Source organism: Perognathus longimembris, chromosome 9 (assembly GCF_023159225.1).
Source record: "Perognathus longimembris pacificus isolate PPM17 chromosome 9, ASM2315922v1, whole genome shotgun sequence".
NCBI classification, from domain to species: Eukaryota; Metazoa; Chordata; class Mammalia; order Rodentia; family Heteromyidae; genus Perognathus; species Perognathus longimembris.
In genome coordinates, this window is record NC_063169.1 from 47,350,909 (window position 1) to 47,367,414 (window position 16,506).

At 36.2% G+C, this 16,506-nt stretch overlaps 1 protein-coding gene across 4 annotated transcripts in view; it reads right to left on the reverse strand.

The window, feature by feature from the left end:
• Positions 1–782: 782 nt before the first annotated feature.
• Ptprk (protein tyrosine phosphatase receptor type K) overlaps positions 783–16,506 on the reverse strand; it is a 481,811-nt gene continuing 466,087 nt past the window's right edge. For all 4 annotated transcript variants that reach the window (XM_048354055.1, XM_048354054.1, XM_048354057.1 and 1 more), the window contains 9 exons: positions 14,131–14,285; positions 12,060–12,195; positions 11,692–11,841; positions 10,627–10,800; positions 9,716–9,847; positions 9,451–9,576; positions 6,535–6,698; positions 5,458–5,593; positions 783–2,285 (listed from right to left, as the gene is read on the reverse strand). In XM_048354055.1, the coding sequence (XP_048210012.1) occupies positions 2,232–2,285; positions 5,458–5,593; positions 6,535–6,698; positions 9,451–9,576; positions 9,716–9,847; positions 10,627–10,800; positions 11,692–11,841; positions 12,060–12,195; positions 14,131–14,285 (1,227 nt within the window). In that variant the 3' untranslated portion in view covers positions 783–2,231. The remainder of the gene's footprint in view (positions 2,286–5,457; positions 5,594–6,534; positions 6,699–9,450; positions 9,577–9,715; positions 9,848–10,626; positions 10,801–11,691; positions 11,842–12,059; positions 12,196–14,130; positions 14,286–16,506) is intronic.

A 16,506-nucleotide genomic window follows, 5' to 3' on the forward strand; every position in this document is an offset into this window, starting at 1 on the left:
AAGTTCATTTGAAAAATAGATTTCCTAGGAGAAAAGTTCCAAATGCTCAAGCCTTGACAATGGCAAAAGAGAGTCTGAGGATGCTTATAAGGAACTCATAAGGAATAATAAGAATGAAGTGACTGTGTTTGCAACATTGTACAAACAGAGGGTTTAGTGGATGGAAGAAGTAATTTAGCCTCAATTTCACCAACTTCAGAATACAGAACCATCACCATTATGTTATCAAGCTTGTTACAAAGAAGTATAGAATGTGCTATTTAAATGGATAGTGGTCATGGTTGATATAATAGAATACCCACTCCAAACTCCTATGCTTAGGACTACAGTCTCGAATGCAGCAGTATTTAGAGCGAGGTTATTTGGTAGGTGATGGGAGCATGAGGTCTCTGACATCATAAATGGATTATCATATAAGTAGAAGAAAGACAGAAAGAGAGGAAAGAAAAGGAAAGAAAGCTGAAAGAGAAAGAAGAAACAAGAAAGAAAGAAAGCTGAAAGAGAAAGAAGAAACAAGAAAGGAAGGAAGGAAGGAAGGAAGGAAGGAAGAAAGAAAGAGAAAGAAAGAAAAAGAAAGAAAGAAGACACATTGACCTTAAGTCTTTGGCTGTTTTATCTTTTATTCTCCTGGGCTGACATTTAATTTAGGAAAAATCATTTAGAAAATTAGAGCTTGGACATTAGTTATTACTTTCATAGAATCTTGTGGCCTACAGGTCTCAACAATTTCGGAACAAGATGTGAAAATTAAGAGGAGAAAAAGACATGTAAACAACAACTACTGTGATTATAAAAACTTTATTTCACACTTACTTCCATTAAATCTTTAGAAGCACCATGTTGTGAACTGGCAATGTAGAAAGGGGACACTAGAAAGCTTTCGTCACTGTCAACTGCAAGCTGATGATGGGAAGTTACAGCTTCATGGAGCAGGGGAACAAGAACATATTTAGAGAAGTTCACGCGAGAATCTCATGACAATGCACACATCAGGCTGGCATTGATTTGTTCACACTTTCTATGGTCAGAGCCTACAGCCTGTGCATGTAAACATCAAAAGAAACTTTTTATCACCTTGACAGTGGACAGTTTGCTGACACTTGACCCAGAAAGCATCTGTGTTGCTGTTAGTGTTGCTGACCGTTGCTTATATTCTGAAGAAAGTTGGATTCCTTTAAAGCCTAAATAATGCTCCAGTACTGTGTTCAACACTATGCAGCTCACCTGCTATGCTTTCCAAAATTTGGTGGTGTGTTTCTCTAATCCGGTCACCAAACCATTATTGTTTATTAATGAAATTGTGAAAAACTACATTTTTGGCAAAAAGAAAGTTTTTAATTTGGTCCTCTATTAAAAGACAATTGCCAAGATGTTTTACATAAGTTTAATTCACAAGCATGTACACAAGGAATCACTATAAAGAACATTGCTTTCCTGGTTTATGAATAAAAAGTTTATCTTCTACTTACACTAAAACATACAAAAAGTAATCTACAAAAATTGTTTACAATTGATTTTTGCTAAAGGAAGAAAAAAATTCTCTGGAAACAAAAATGATTGCGCGGTGGTAGTATTTTTGCCATCAAAAAAGGAATGTAAGTAACCAATAAATATAATGTGCTTTCCCCTTATAGACATATTTACACTTGAGTCTTTGGCTTATGTTATTTTCTAAAAAGAATTTTAAATGAACCAGCCATCATTGCACATTAAAAGAAAATAAGCCAGTTATATATATTTATATATTTATATAGAGATCTGCTACACTTGGAACATATAAAAATGAAATGGACTATGAATTTGCACATCTCTTCTTTGCTCTTCTTCTTTTAATGATTCAACAGCTTTTCATTTTAAAAAGGGAGGAAAATGCCACATAGAAAGTATTAATTCATGCAACATGTATTAGCTGCTCTACCTAAGGCAGGAGAGAAAAATGTTGTGTATTCACTTTACAAACACTGATAAGTTGTCATTTGAATCTGGTTCTTATTAAACATATTTCATGTGGCATGAAATGTGGATACTTTAATACAGCGATAGAAAGTAATCAAGTTCTCTTTTTTATTAAGATACATCTTTATAAGAAAAATACTTTTACCTCTCAAATGTAAAATCCTCCCTCCCCCCACATTAAAATCTCTCTGCACAGGTGTAATGGGTTACAACTGCTGCTGGCTCAACAGACGAACAGGTTTCTGTGTGGATGCACTGTGGAAATTCTCACCCAACTAAGAGGATTCTAAGTATTCCAAAGCTACATCATAGCAGAAACGGTACTGCTCCTGGAAAACATCACAACACAAAGGTTGAGAGAAGTTAGGAAAAAGGCAAATGGTGAAGAATAGCTGCTAAATGAAAATTCAGCACCCAATTTAGACAGTTACAAGATTATGACAGTTACAAGATTATGTTTTTCTATATACAAGAGGAATATCTAGGCCTATTGTACATGGATTCTAATAATTCCTTGCTTAAGAAAAAGAAATAATGAGGAAAGGTATTTTATCTTTGCCCACCTATTTTTTTGTCAAAGGAAGCATTAAAGTCTGATTATAACGTCATTACAGAAAAATTTCTCAGCACAGAAAAAAACCAGAAGAAATATAATTCTATGATATTAAGAAATTAATATTAATATTAATTAGATATTTACTATAGTCTTTTTAAAGTATAATGACAATTCTTTCAGAATAAATAGTCACAGTGTAATTTTTATATTTTACTTTATGTGACAGTGTTATGTGTGTTTTCCATGTTATTTAACATATCTTTTAATGTTACACAAAAAACTATTATATGGATTGGTAGGTGGCTTCTCTATTTTTATTTTTTATATGGCTACAGAGAATGTGTGCTATTATTTTGCTCCACATTGTATATTATATCCCTGGGAGAAAAAAGAAGAAAAGAATGAAAGACAAAAGCAAAGTCAATTATTACAAATTGCCTTTTCCAGTTTTATTTTGTTTATAGCTGGTTATAGGGCTTGAACTCAGAGCCAGGGTGCTATTCCTGAGCATGTTTGCCTAAGCCTAGTGCTCTTCCACTTAGAGTTACAACACTACTTCTGATTTTCTGGTAGTTGATGGGAGATAAGAGTCACAGTAACTTTACCTTGTGGGCTGGCTTCAAATCAAGATCTTCAGATCTCAGCCTCAGGAGTAACTGGTATTACAGGCACAAGCAACCAGGGTTCAGCTCAAATTTTTAATTTTTGCTTTGATTCATAGTCCACCAGACTACTACTTAAGTAAATTTGACACGGATGGCTAGTGATTCTTGAAATGTTCAAGTTTAGCTATACATAAAATTTTATTAATGTTATCTCTCTATACCTAAGACAACATGGCTCGCAATAAAAGTTTGAGTTACACGTGATAATTTAAGTCTTAAGTCCACATATTTGGTTCATTATTAAGGATTTAGAAAAAAATTTATAATGTATCATAAATTGTGATGTACATTATTAAATTCATTGAGAAGTTCTCAAGTCAGTCTACATATCTTAATTAGAGAACAATATAAAATGAATATTATTTATAAACAAATATTACTTATTGATAGAAGTTTTATCAAGAACTATTTAACAATTTTCAAAGTAAATATGGTTTAAATTAGCCTGCTGCTATGGCAAGTCCATCTTATTGATGGTTCTTTAAACCAAAAAGTGTTGGGAACAGTTTTGTCTCATTAAACATTCTCTAATTTTAACTCTACATTTCCTTGCCAAACAACTCATCTCAACCCTTAAGCACCCTGAATTAATTATTATTAACCTTGATTTAACAGAGTGTTTATTATTAATAGACCTGAATGCAAGAAAAAAAAAGTAACTCTATGGAAGGTTCCATAAAGGCAGTGTTCAACTACAGAATTTTTAATTTCATGAAAAGGCAAGATAATAAAGTTAAACGTGGAACAGAAATTGAATTCTGAAGACAGGAGTGATTCTCAGAGCCTGCATGTTAACAGTTTACTGCTCTTCAAGGCAGAAATAGTACCTCATCCATTTTGTATAAAGATCTGAAAATCCTTCCAAAAGAATCCCTCAAACCAACCCTTTTTCCAGTGTTAATTGCTACCAGTCTAGACAAAGCCAGCATCATCATGTCCCTGGGGAAGGGAGAGAGACTTAAGTAGAGGCAGTTGTCTTCTTTCCCTTGTCAAAGCACAAACCGACTTCATACTTTGTCTCAGGAAGCAATTCACCTCTGTGTGAACAACCCAGAAGCAGGAAGTGGTGAAGATACATGAAAGGTTTATTGAATCGCTCATTTTAGTTATCTGATCATCTTGATAAATGTAGGGCAAGCAGCTACCAGCCTTGGTTTTTCTGGTTTACTCTCCTCTGGAGTCTCAACTACACATTTAGTGCTCATCTGACCTATCTTTTACACGTGTGAAACCCAGACATCTTGCTTACAAGTAAAATATGTCAGAGGTTAACCTTTTTAGTTGGCATACCACTTTACCCAAGTGAAACTTCTCTCATATTTACCCATTAGCTTTTATTTTGCAAGCCATCTTCTGGTTTTTGCAAGCCCAGAAAAACTCATGTAACATCACATGAACTGGACTATATAGATGATAAAAACTAAAAGCTGTCCATAATGATAGTTTAATAATTTAATCAGAAAAATCAGGCTGAGATCAATGTTAGCTGTCCTTTAAACATACTGGGTATAGTTGGGTTAGGGTTATAGCTCTAGCATGGGTGAGGCCCTGGGCCCCTACTATACTAAAACAAACAAACAAAAATCAATAAACAGAACAAAACAAAAAACTCAAACTGGGTGTCAAAAATACTGAGGCAACCTATAAACATAATTGCAAATAAATGTTTTACTACTTCTCAATATGCCTTAGAAAATGAAAATAAAGCTGGGTGCTAGTGGTTTTTGCCTATAATCCTACTTAGTAGGCTAAAATCTGAAGATAAAGTTTCAAATTCAACCCAGGTAGAAATGTCTATGTGACTCTTATTGCCAATAATCAGCAAGATGTGAGGGTGGCTCAAGTGGTAGAGTACTAGCCCTGAGGAAAAACAAAACAAAACAAAACAAAATAAAAAAGGCAAGTCAGAGCATGAGGGCCAGAGTTCACGACCCAGTAGCAGCAAAAAATAAATCAAGCAAAATACAGTAGAAATGAGAAAAATGAGAAAAGATCTTTGACAGCAGAATTTTGTCTTCTTGAACCATTTATCAAAGAATTTTTTAAAGCTGATATTGATGATAACAAGAAAAAATTCTATATATCTTATGAAAATACAATGTTTTTCATTAGTCATAGTTTCTGTGATAGGAGAAGAGCTGACCCAGAAGGGGAAAACGCCACAATCTAGAAATGAGTGGGAAGGTCCCCACAACAGCTTATTTTCCCATCATTATATACATGGATGATGGATGAGCCAATCTCTAAGATGCTTTACGATTCTAACACTCTATGACTTACTGGGGCTTCCACCATGTTTGGCTTGCTGTTCCTTAGTGTCTTCACTGCATGGAAGACATCTACAACATTTTGCCGCTTCACCATTTCAACAACAATGCCTATAGCACAGAACATGCCACTTCGCCCGCCACCATTTCTGAAAGTAGAAAAAACAAATTTATGTTGGCAGCTCTGGAGAGCCATCGTATCACATATACTTGAGAGAAGAAAACATGAGCTGCTAAATGCTGTTCCACTTTTGTCTTGATTTTGCTCTCTATGTGTGTATGTGTGTGTATGGGGCAGGAAATAGCAAATACAAGGATGAGGCTAGCTCAGGAGCTTTTCTGGAAAGATGTTCTGTAGGAATATCCTCGATACTTTGACATTCCAATGTATGTGAACACTGTACATCAGGGAAGTTGTTCAATGTAGTGCCCAAAAGAGTTTACATCATTAAAACAGTTATTTAATAGTATTTAGAAAATACAAAAATGAAAGCCACTTAGTGGCTGAGTATTGTATTGTGAGAGAGTATACAAATGTATTAACTGAAATATGGTAGATTCAAGAGTTTCACATATACACATATGGAAGGTCTATGAAGATGTACAGAACTCTAGTATACAAATGACACCCAAGGAGGATACTCTTAGCAACAGATCACAAAGGTGCAATAGTTATGTGTATCTGATCATATGAAATAATATTTATGGAGATGAACTTCAGGAAATGGAAACAAGAGGTTTTTTTTTTCTTTGTTGCTCTTTTTGTTTTCTCTGTTTGTTTCTTTGTTTTTGGGAGGTTAAGGGGGGTGCACAGAAATGGATCACTGAAGAGAACTCACTAGACCCACTAGACACTATTTTGAAAATAAGCTATACAACTTGTGTGTGGGGACAGGAGGAGAAACTGGGAGAGAGCAAGGGAAAGCATAACATTGTTCAAAAAGAAATTTACTCTTTTATCAGACTTATGTAATGGTAACCCCTTTATACAATCACCTTTGCAATAACAATAAGGATCTAAAAAAAAAAATAGGCAAGCAAATGAGCTCAAAGGTGCTCTCTTGTGGCCAGGTCAATCTGTTCTACTCACAAGCAATGGATGATGGTCCGGCCTTCTCCTTCCTCGCATTCCTCCTGCCATTTTTCTACCTGCAGTATCAGTTTCAAAAACGATCGCTTGGATCCAGGTACTTCCCGATGAGAAGCCCATCCTAGATACTGAAACTGCTGTACCATCAGATAACCTTCCTGTGGCTGAAGATGGAAAAATACTTTCATGAGAGGAAGGTGAGAGCAGAAGATTTTGCTGAATGTAAGCGTGCACATACTTCATAATACAAAGTGTATTCACATGGGCTGGAGTCCAGATGACACATGCCATTACAGAATTCCACGAGACAGAAGTGAAAAACATGGCAATTGTCCTTTAGGTCTGTGCTTGGCCCTCACACTCCCAATCCAGGGCTTGATTCCTATGATTATACTTCCTAAGTTCCTTTCATATTCACCTCCCTCACTTTAATGCCACTGTTAGTCACAAGTAATAATAATTGATGTTGATCTTTCTGAATAAACTTTGATACATTTCCAATCTATTCTTATTACAGACATCTATGATGATGTTGATAACTTGAATCGACTTCAAATATCTTAGCATAAAATCCAAATCTCTGCTGTGACCTGAAAATCCTTACGAGATTACATTCCATCTCCTCCAATTCTTTTTTTTTTTTTACTCTGCCTAGTTACTTTTCCAGTTCTAGACATGTTTCTCATTCTCTTAGTTTTGTTTTTGCTCACTGTTTGCACTCTACTATTTGGGCCATTTCCATTAATTTTGCTGGTTAATTAGAAACGGAGTCTTAAAAGTCTTCTGCCCCAGCATCTTCAACTGAGATCTTCCAGATTTCAGTCTGAGTAGACAGGATTGTGGGCATACGAGACAGTGTGACTTGGTTTTACCCTGGTCTCCTTTCATCCATGATCATCAAGACACCTCTTGCCTTGGCCTCTTTGAAGATGCTATCCCCTGGGCCTTGAAAACTTCTTTCTTGATTGCTCTTCTCAATCCAAGTAGGGGAACAGCTTGACTCTGGTTTGTCTGTGGACTTTGCTGTTTTAGAACCAAAACCCATGTGTTCTGGGAAAGTTCTCTGCCTTGGGAAAATCAAGGTCATTTCTCACCCTCAAATACCACTTACAGATTTCAATTTTTGTCTTAAATACTAGTAGCTTAGAGAGGTCTTCTGTGATCCCATAACTATATCTCATCTTCCAGTTTTAAACAAACTGTATGCTATGCTTTTTCCTCTGTCACATATGCATGCTATTAAGTAAATAAGATGGTACAATTAGTTATTTAATATTTATCTTCAGTGGTAAAATATAAATTCCCTAAGGCTAAGCAAATCTCTTTTGCTCACACTTTGTCACAAGAATCTTACATAGTACTTTCCAAATACTAGTACTACTAAAAGAAATCAAAATGTTAAACTGCAAAGAAAGACTATGAAATACACTGAACGAGCCACATATTAAGGCATCATATCTGAACTTCCATGTGCCAAGGGCTCACATATCTTTTGGCAGGACATAGGCTCTGTGGAATACAATTCCCAACTTGATACTTGTGCATACTAAGTACACGAGGAAGCACATCATATTAAATAATGAGACTAGGAACAAAAAAACCTAACATACCCTACAAAGTACCAAATCATCAGATACAGAAAAGAAACAAATAAGCACACATAATGAAAAAAAACCCAAACACTGATTTTAGGTTTTGTTCCTAGAATTTTTTTTTTCACATAAAGAGCTCAATTCACAGAGGTGTTTTACTTTCTTACTTTAGCAGCTACGGTTGCTCAGCTAAACTATAACTAGAACCATAATGTAACAGATGTGCAGACATAATGAGATTCCATTTAAATTAACATCTAAGACATGCATGAATATTGTGACATGATTGAACTTACCCGTTTTTCTACACTGAAATGAGCGATAGAACTGGATATAATTTTATCCCGTTTGTAGTTATACATATGTAGGCTAATTAACAGACACACATATAGTCATATTGATATGAGGAATACTGAAACATGACAATCCTAATCACATACTTAAAATAATGCACACATATAGAGTGGTTACTTTGAAAACAGAGGCAATCTTTCCCTTTATGAAAATGCAGCTTTCTATGTTTTTCAAATTCCACTGCTCTCTAGTGATATGATCTAAATGGTCTTTATTAGTACTTGTTTTGGGAAGAAGAAAATTCCAACTTGCTATATAATGAAATGCGAAGCACATGACTTGTCAGAGGAAGGACTCTTGAGGGACACAGTTGCTATGCTGCTGATAGGAAAAGGCACAGCAGTGGCAGCAGAATTCTCCCTTTAGATCATGAAGAGACAGAGCTGGGATGCTTAGAAAGACGGAATTGCAGGTAGAAGGAAAATCAGTGACGGCGATGATAGACCTTTTCCTTCAGGACTGGACTTTTCTCTTGCATGCAAGTCTTGGAATAGTGACAAGGAATTCTATAATAGCTACTCTGACATGCTCCTCCCTCCTGAGGTAACTTTTCTTTGTCATCATCAATATTGTTATATTCTTACTTTTCAATTGAAGGCCTTTTTTTTCTGGCTAGATATCAATAATAATAAGATATGCAGACCACCTCTACTGAAGTGTATGCAATTCTGAGAATACAGGCCTGGCTATCAAATCTATCTGAGCTACTGCATATGAATCTAGATTTCCAGATGTGATAGGCTAACTTAGTTAGTAACTAGAGAGAAAATTGGTCTTTTCTATTTCTAATTTTGTTTGCGGATTGGATTGCTGTTCTTGTCCTTGCACAAAGGAATAAAATTTCACTATGTGGCATGCATTATGTGGTGCTTACTAATTCTTCTCTCCCAGATATCTGGGGAGAATTATGTTCATCACTATAATTATCTACTTGCTCTGAATTAGTTAGAATGACCCAAGAAAGACTTACCCTGGTTAGATTGCATATCCTAAATATCCGATTGATCACATCACAATCCATTGAGCAAGACATACATTCCACTTGAATAGGGCCATACCGAAGCATCCCTTCCTCTGGCCAGTATTGGGGGCAGCCCTAGTTGAGAAATATTTTTAAAGAAAAAAATGAATATGAAGTTTTCTAACTAGGGTTATATAAAGTCAAAATTATGATTTTTTTTTTTTTACTCTATTAGGTTGTCTATCAATACACAAAGCAACCAATGCCTACTAACCTGGGATAAATCGACTTCATTTAACATCACTATGGAAGTACAGCCATAATCATACACTAATCTCCAGAAATCTTTCACAGTGTTTGGCAGTGGATACTGTGTGACAATGAAAGCAGCTGGCTGCCTGTAGCTCTGTGAAGAAACACAGTAGATGGAGAAATGTGAGAACACAAACTGATAAGCAGTTGTTCAAACAGATTCAAGATACTTCAGGAGACTCATAGGAAGCAGTCATTTCATGTAGAGATGGATCCAAATGTTGCCTAAACTGTGGGGACCACTGGAATATACTGAAATGATTACTGAATTTCTTTCTTGGGAAGAATTGAGGCCTCCAAACTAATGCAAGTGATAATATGAATGATTACTTCATTCAAAGAAGCAAATATAGGACAAAGATGAATGTCAAGCAAGCATCATTTCATCTCTTCTAAGGCTAATGTACACTGGTGTTCCTATAATTACTTCCAAAAAGTCTTTATTAGCTAACAGCAAATAAAACAAATTAGCAGAACTATGAGAACATTACATGACAATAAAATTCTCCCAAGTAGCACAACTTTGGTAAGATATGGCATCTTGTGACTTTTAACATGCATCCTTAATGATAATCAAAATAAATAAGGCATAATCTCCATTATTTTAATGAAAAAATACAACTTTCATAATTTCTTATGTGAATAAAATAACTGATAATTAAGCCCGAATTCTTCAATAAAGCTAAAAATATTATAGTTCCTAAGAAGCTCCGTAGGTCAAATCAAAAATCACTTTCTAGAAAAAATTGTCCATGCAAATTTCCAGTATTTCCATTCTAGGCCATCTAAATTTCATAGAAAAGCAGCCAGTGTTCATTGGCATACATGGAGTTTCATAGCATTTTTCCACTAACAAAGAGGGTAGTCTCTTACATCCATAAGAGCAGCATTGATGTAGTTACTGCTCTCCCCATCAATTGTAATTAAAAAAGGAAGACATCTGTCAGGTGGCAGCATGTCCATGAAACGGTTCTTGTCATGGTTCCTTGGCAGGCATGCTATACTGCAGTCCTCAGCTTGTAGTCGGGGGGTGACTGAATTCAGAGTCTAAAAAGAAATGGGAATCCAGGTTAAAAGACAGTCACCCATTTAATAGCAAAACCCAGACCTATCACGTATTCAGGAGGATTCGTAGAAAGTGAAAGATTTTGTAAGGCATGGAAGTTGCCACAATGACAGACTGATAAGACTTTTTACTTAAAGGTAATAAAGCCTGTGAAGTACTAAAGCAACAGGACACACATTGTTCAGTGTGTTTCTTCTTAGAAAGAAAATGGAAGCTAAACAACGTAGCTACCTGAAAAATACATTCTGTAGCTAAACACAATACAACGCAGGTGACCCAGGCTGCTGTTGCTGCCCCATCCAAGTTGGAAGCTTTATTAGTATAATTTGCAATCACACTTTAGCATGCCACATTTGAAGATTCACAGCGTGTATTTGATAGAACAAACACTAGACTGTGAAGGAAAGTATTGGTTTTCAAGAGCTATTCATGACTTCATTTACATCTATCTTCAGGGGTGTTTTAAGGGCAGGGAAACCATTTTAGCCAGTTGGGGACAATATTTATTACAAACTTTAGCTATTTGTATTTGTGTGCTGATCTCACAGTGAAAGTGACATAGCCAGTCAAATATCTACAAAGCTACATGAAAAGGAAAGATTACAAAGCACCATCAAATTTGACTTTTATTTTGCCTTTCTCTCACACTTTTCCTTGAGTATGCAACTCATTTGCCCTACACAACATAGCAGATGTGAGCTGACTAATACAAAAGTGGTTCTACAATACGTATAATGAAAAAGACATAAATTACACTTGAAGTAGGGTCAAAGGTTGCAAATTTGACTTTCCAAGACCTTTCATGAAAGAATTATTAGTTGCCAGAACAAGTTGTAATACATCATAAAAGAGGTTTTAGAAATAGTCCATACCTGAAATTCATCTTTGAGATGTGAAGAATTAGTCTGGGAATCTATTCTAATCATATCGAAATAGGCAGCTTTAAATTCACAGACAGGTATGGCAGTTTCTCCACATAAACAGGCTTCTAAAATGGCATCATGAATAAAAATGTACTGTTCCTATCAAAAGAAAGAAGAAACACTCATTAGTCTTTTAAGAAAACTTTTCTGTTGAAGGTCAAGGTTAGTGAGAATGTAGATTAAGATATCCAAATTCTCCTATGTCTTGATGAGCTAAATGTCCATCATGCGTAAAAAAAAAAAATTACTACTGGTTTGTTTGAAAAGGCAAAAAATGTCAAAATAAACAATTATTTACTACCAGTGAATCACTATACCTCTGTCTGGACCATATTGATGCGACGAGATCTTAAAGCTTTGACACAGTTGTAGATGTCCACCACACCCTCCCTTTCAGCCATGTCCAGCATGATGTCGATCACAATGTAGCAGCCAGTTCGTCCAGCACCAGCACTGAAAAACACCAGATGCAAAAAACCTGTGTGAAGTATTCATCTTCATAGCCTTAAATATATTTTCCACTTTCAGGTAAAGTGAAATCAAATCGAAGTAAGAAGAGTGCAAGGCACGCTTGTACATACTTTTGTACATACTCTGTGAAGACTTATGAATTCATACCCAGGTTTACATGGAATATTTGCTTTGGTGTAAAAAAGCAAGATCGGACTAAAATCTCCAAATCATTTCTGAATGAAGTGTGTATGTTACTCTAGTGCCATCATCTCACCATCTTTATTTTATGCTCATTGGTTTTGCAAATGAATGGGAAGAACTGGTGGAGTTATGATGTAAGCTTGACTCTAAACTAAAGTCTATTATACCCATCTAGGTATGGCTTCAACAACACAGTGATAATGCTGGCTTAGTATCTGCAAGAGACTCAGGTAAACACCAAGGCAAGAGAATAGTCATCCCACAGTTTACAGATGGGAAATCAGGGGTCACGATTCATAGGAACTGTCTGGCTAAGTGAGAAGGAGCTCAGTAGGACAAAGGCTATTTAAGCCACAGACTTCAGGGAAACGAGGAATGAACTGTGAGGTGTAGAATATTATCTTTTATAGGTTACGATGATAGTCATTATCTTATATCTCATTAAAAAGTCATTATTATACTTTGATTATTTTAGCTTTTGAAAATTCACATTGCAGGCAGTTTTTGAGTCTCCATAACTGAAGAAATGCCTGGGTATGGAAGAAAATGCTACTTCTGTTTCAGGAGAGGATGTGAGAATCCTGGAAACTTCAGAAGCAAGGAATTCATGAGAAAGTTGAATATTAAAGACATCTCTGAACTGAAAACCTATCAATCGAATTTCCTAAGTGTTTAGAAAGCTAATGGCATTGTTTCTTAGTTATCCAGATTCAGACACTTCTCTTAGACTCACTGTTCTTAGAGATATTTAAGCAAGAGACATTGTGGCTATCTCTCTTTCTTTTTCCCTACCATCTTCTCAAACACTGTTCTCACACTGTAGACAGGAACGTAATTGCAGACATTAGGTTTCTCCAAGAAGACTTAAATGAAGATTTATTTTCAAGGAGCACAGTATCGGATCCTTACAGAAAGCTCTCCCTTTGCCTTATTCTCTTGTTTCCCCCTCCTTTCATACAGGTCATTTAAATCCTAAATAAGTTGGATTTTCAGAGAGAAAAATGCACTTAAACACAACCTATTTTGTAGTTTGGAGGTAGTAATATTTGAAGATGGTGCATGGCATTTTGGAAAGCTTTTCAGATTCTGGACCTATTGTCCTTTTTTCCTTATGTCATCTAAAATGAGGATATATAGCTTGTTTTAGTATCTCAGAATGCTTTTTTTAAGAGAAGCTTCCAATCAGAAATCTGGATATAATGGTCATGATTTTTGGCATATATTTAGTGAATCCTACTGATGTAGTTTTCAAGGTCCTCTGATAGATGGGGTTTTGAAAACAAACTTTAAATAGCTGCTTCACGGCCCAAATTCTTGCAATTTAGGCCACTTAGTAACTCGGTATGTTTCAAATTTAGCTTTAAAAGCTAGAGTTCTAGTGAGAATTTACTAGATTGGCGAGGAATCTTTAACCTACCATCACATATAACATTGGATTTACAAAAGTGACAAAAATCCCTGAAACACAGATGTTGCACTAAAAGGCAATTTCCACATTTATAATTGTGGGGAACATCACACACATTAGGATGAATGTATGTATCTCCTCATTTCTGTTTTATATCTTACTTAAAAGCAAGTTTTCTTATATTGCGGTCTGGCATTTTCTGTTATGCATGTTTGCAAGAAAGATCTGCGTAAGCACACGGCTAGTTTTTGTGCTGAATGGCCTTGGCTTGGTACTCTTCTTGAAAGCTGAGTGCACGCAGTGAATGTATTTGTACCATCACTCACCTGCAGTGTACCACGATGGGTCCGGCACTGGGAGGGTTGGATAACTTCACTCTCCGAATAAAGGACAGAAGCCCTGTAGCGTGGTATGGCACTCCGTGGTCAGGCCAGCCAGTGAAATGAAACTGCTTCACTTCACGAATTTCATTGTATGCCCTCTGTGCAAAGATGGAAAGAATCATTTCACACGGGACAAAATAAGCCATTCAATATAATAATGATGGGCAGTGGAGTTGATAGAGAGCAATAACAATTAAAAAGTGACCAGAGGTGGTGTCTTTTCTAAACAAGGATGCTGGCTTAACCTGGCCTACTGTTATCTTCAGACAATTGGTACCAAAGAAATATAGGCATTTGGCTAGGTTTTGGTAAGTCAAGGTAAATAAAATGTATCATGACAGCTTGGTTCTGATTGTGAATCACAACACATAAAATTATTAGGGGAAAAATAGGGAAAGCCTAAAGCTTAAATGCTGCCCAACTGACCCACTGGCTGATTTCTCAAGTGGTGTATAACAGCGACTTTCCAGCTTCTCACCTTACTGAGAGATTTTAATGCTTTGCTTATCCAAGTTGAAAATGGTTTTGAAGCAAAGCATATAGGGATTTTCCAGGAGAGTGGTGCTCTAGATTGGCTTGTGAAAACATATAGACAGCTAAACTGTTCTTTGGGTAAAGTATTTTTCTCACACTGTGAAATAATTCAGCACAAAAAAAACCCACACAATGAAAGAAGTGAGGCTGCCATTGTGGTCCATCTTGCCTATTGGGCTAATGGAAGAGAACCAAGTAAATATATATTTTTAAGCCTTCTCATTGCTTCTTATGATAAAAGAAGGAGGATTCTGGGGCAGCATAGCTAGTAGAGCATAAGTGGAATACTGCAAACTTTATTTTTGAAGAATTCATAGTTATAGAAATAAACCTGCTATAATCTATGCCAGTCTAAGTATACTGTGAGTTTCCTATGAGGATGTCAATTTCATCACTTGCATCAGAAAAGGCAAACACATTATATGAAATAAATAGATCAAATACAGAAAGGCTTTTAGCTTTAGTGTTAAACCAATATGACGACCATTGGAAACTAGTGATCTTATCTTAGGATATTTTTCATTTCTAGTTCCTTATGCAATAGGACCCATGAAGCAAAGCTCAATAATTACAATAATTCCAAGACAAACATTGCCATGGAATCAGAGCAATAAGAAAATCAAGCTGGGCTCTGGTGGCTTATGCCTGTAATCCTAACTGCTCAGGAGGCTGATATCTTAGGATCAGTTTGAAGTCAGTCTGGACAGAAAAGTCTGTGGAACTCTTATCTTCAGTTAAACACCAGAAAACCAGAAGTGGTGCTGTGGCTCAAAGTGGTAGATTTAACCTTCAGTGAACCCAGGCAGGCAATGAGTTCAAATCCCACAACGGACCAAAATAATAATAATAACCTTCTTATTTCTTCCCCCTGGGCCTATTTTGCAAGTCAACTCTAGGAATAAAGAACATGAACTTTTTTTTTTTTAAACCTTTCCAGTGATACCATTTACCAGAGTAGCTACAATGGACCTCAGTCTTTTTTTTTCCCCCTTCCCTTCTGTTCTTAAAGTGATTTTTTTCCCCCCTTTCTGCATGGCTGATTTTCAACTAATCAGTCTTTTATCTAAAATCTCCTGTGGACTGACAAACATATGTCTTTTCCTCAAATTACTGTTTTACATTCTCAATAATGAGAAAAAACTAAAAGTAAAAATCTCACAATATTGTCATTGAAATATTACAAAACCTGTGCAGTGAGATGGGCACATGTGTCTCACACCTGTAATCCAGGCAACTCAAGAAGATGGTAGCAGAGAATTACAGCATGGAAGTCCATGGAAAATAACCACAAAAGGCTTGAAATGGAACTATGGCTCAAGTGGTAAAGTGATAGCTTTGAGTATAAAAGCTCAAGGATGGCACCCAGGCCCTGAGTTCAAGACCCAGGCCTGGCATCAAAAAAGAAAACATCTGTATAGTGATATTGATGTCAAGGACTCCCCTATTCTTGGAATACATGCTGTCTTTTCATTCACTGCTTATTATGTGTCTCCCAATACTCTTTCATGTCATATTCATTTAGGACTTGAGTCTTGTTCAATATAGTCAGTTGGGGCTGGGAATATGGCTTTGCGGCAAGAGTGCTTTCCTCATATACACGAAACCCTAGGTTCGATTCCTTAGCACCCATATACAGAAAAGGCCAGAAGTAGCACTGTGGCTCAAGTTGGCAGAGTGCTAGCCTTGAGCAAAAGGAAGCCATGGACATTGCTCAGGCCCCGGGTTCAAGCTCCAGGACTGGCAATACAAAACAAAACAAAATAAATATAGTCAGTTATTTTTGGA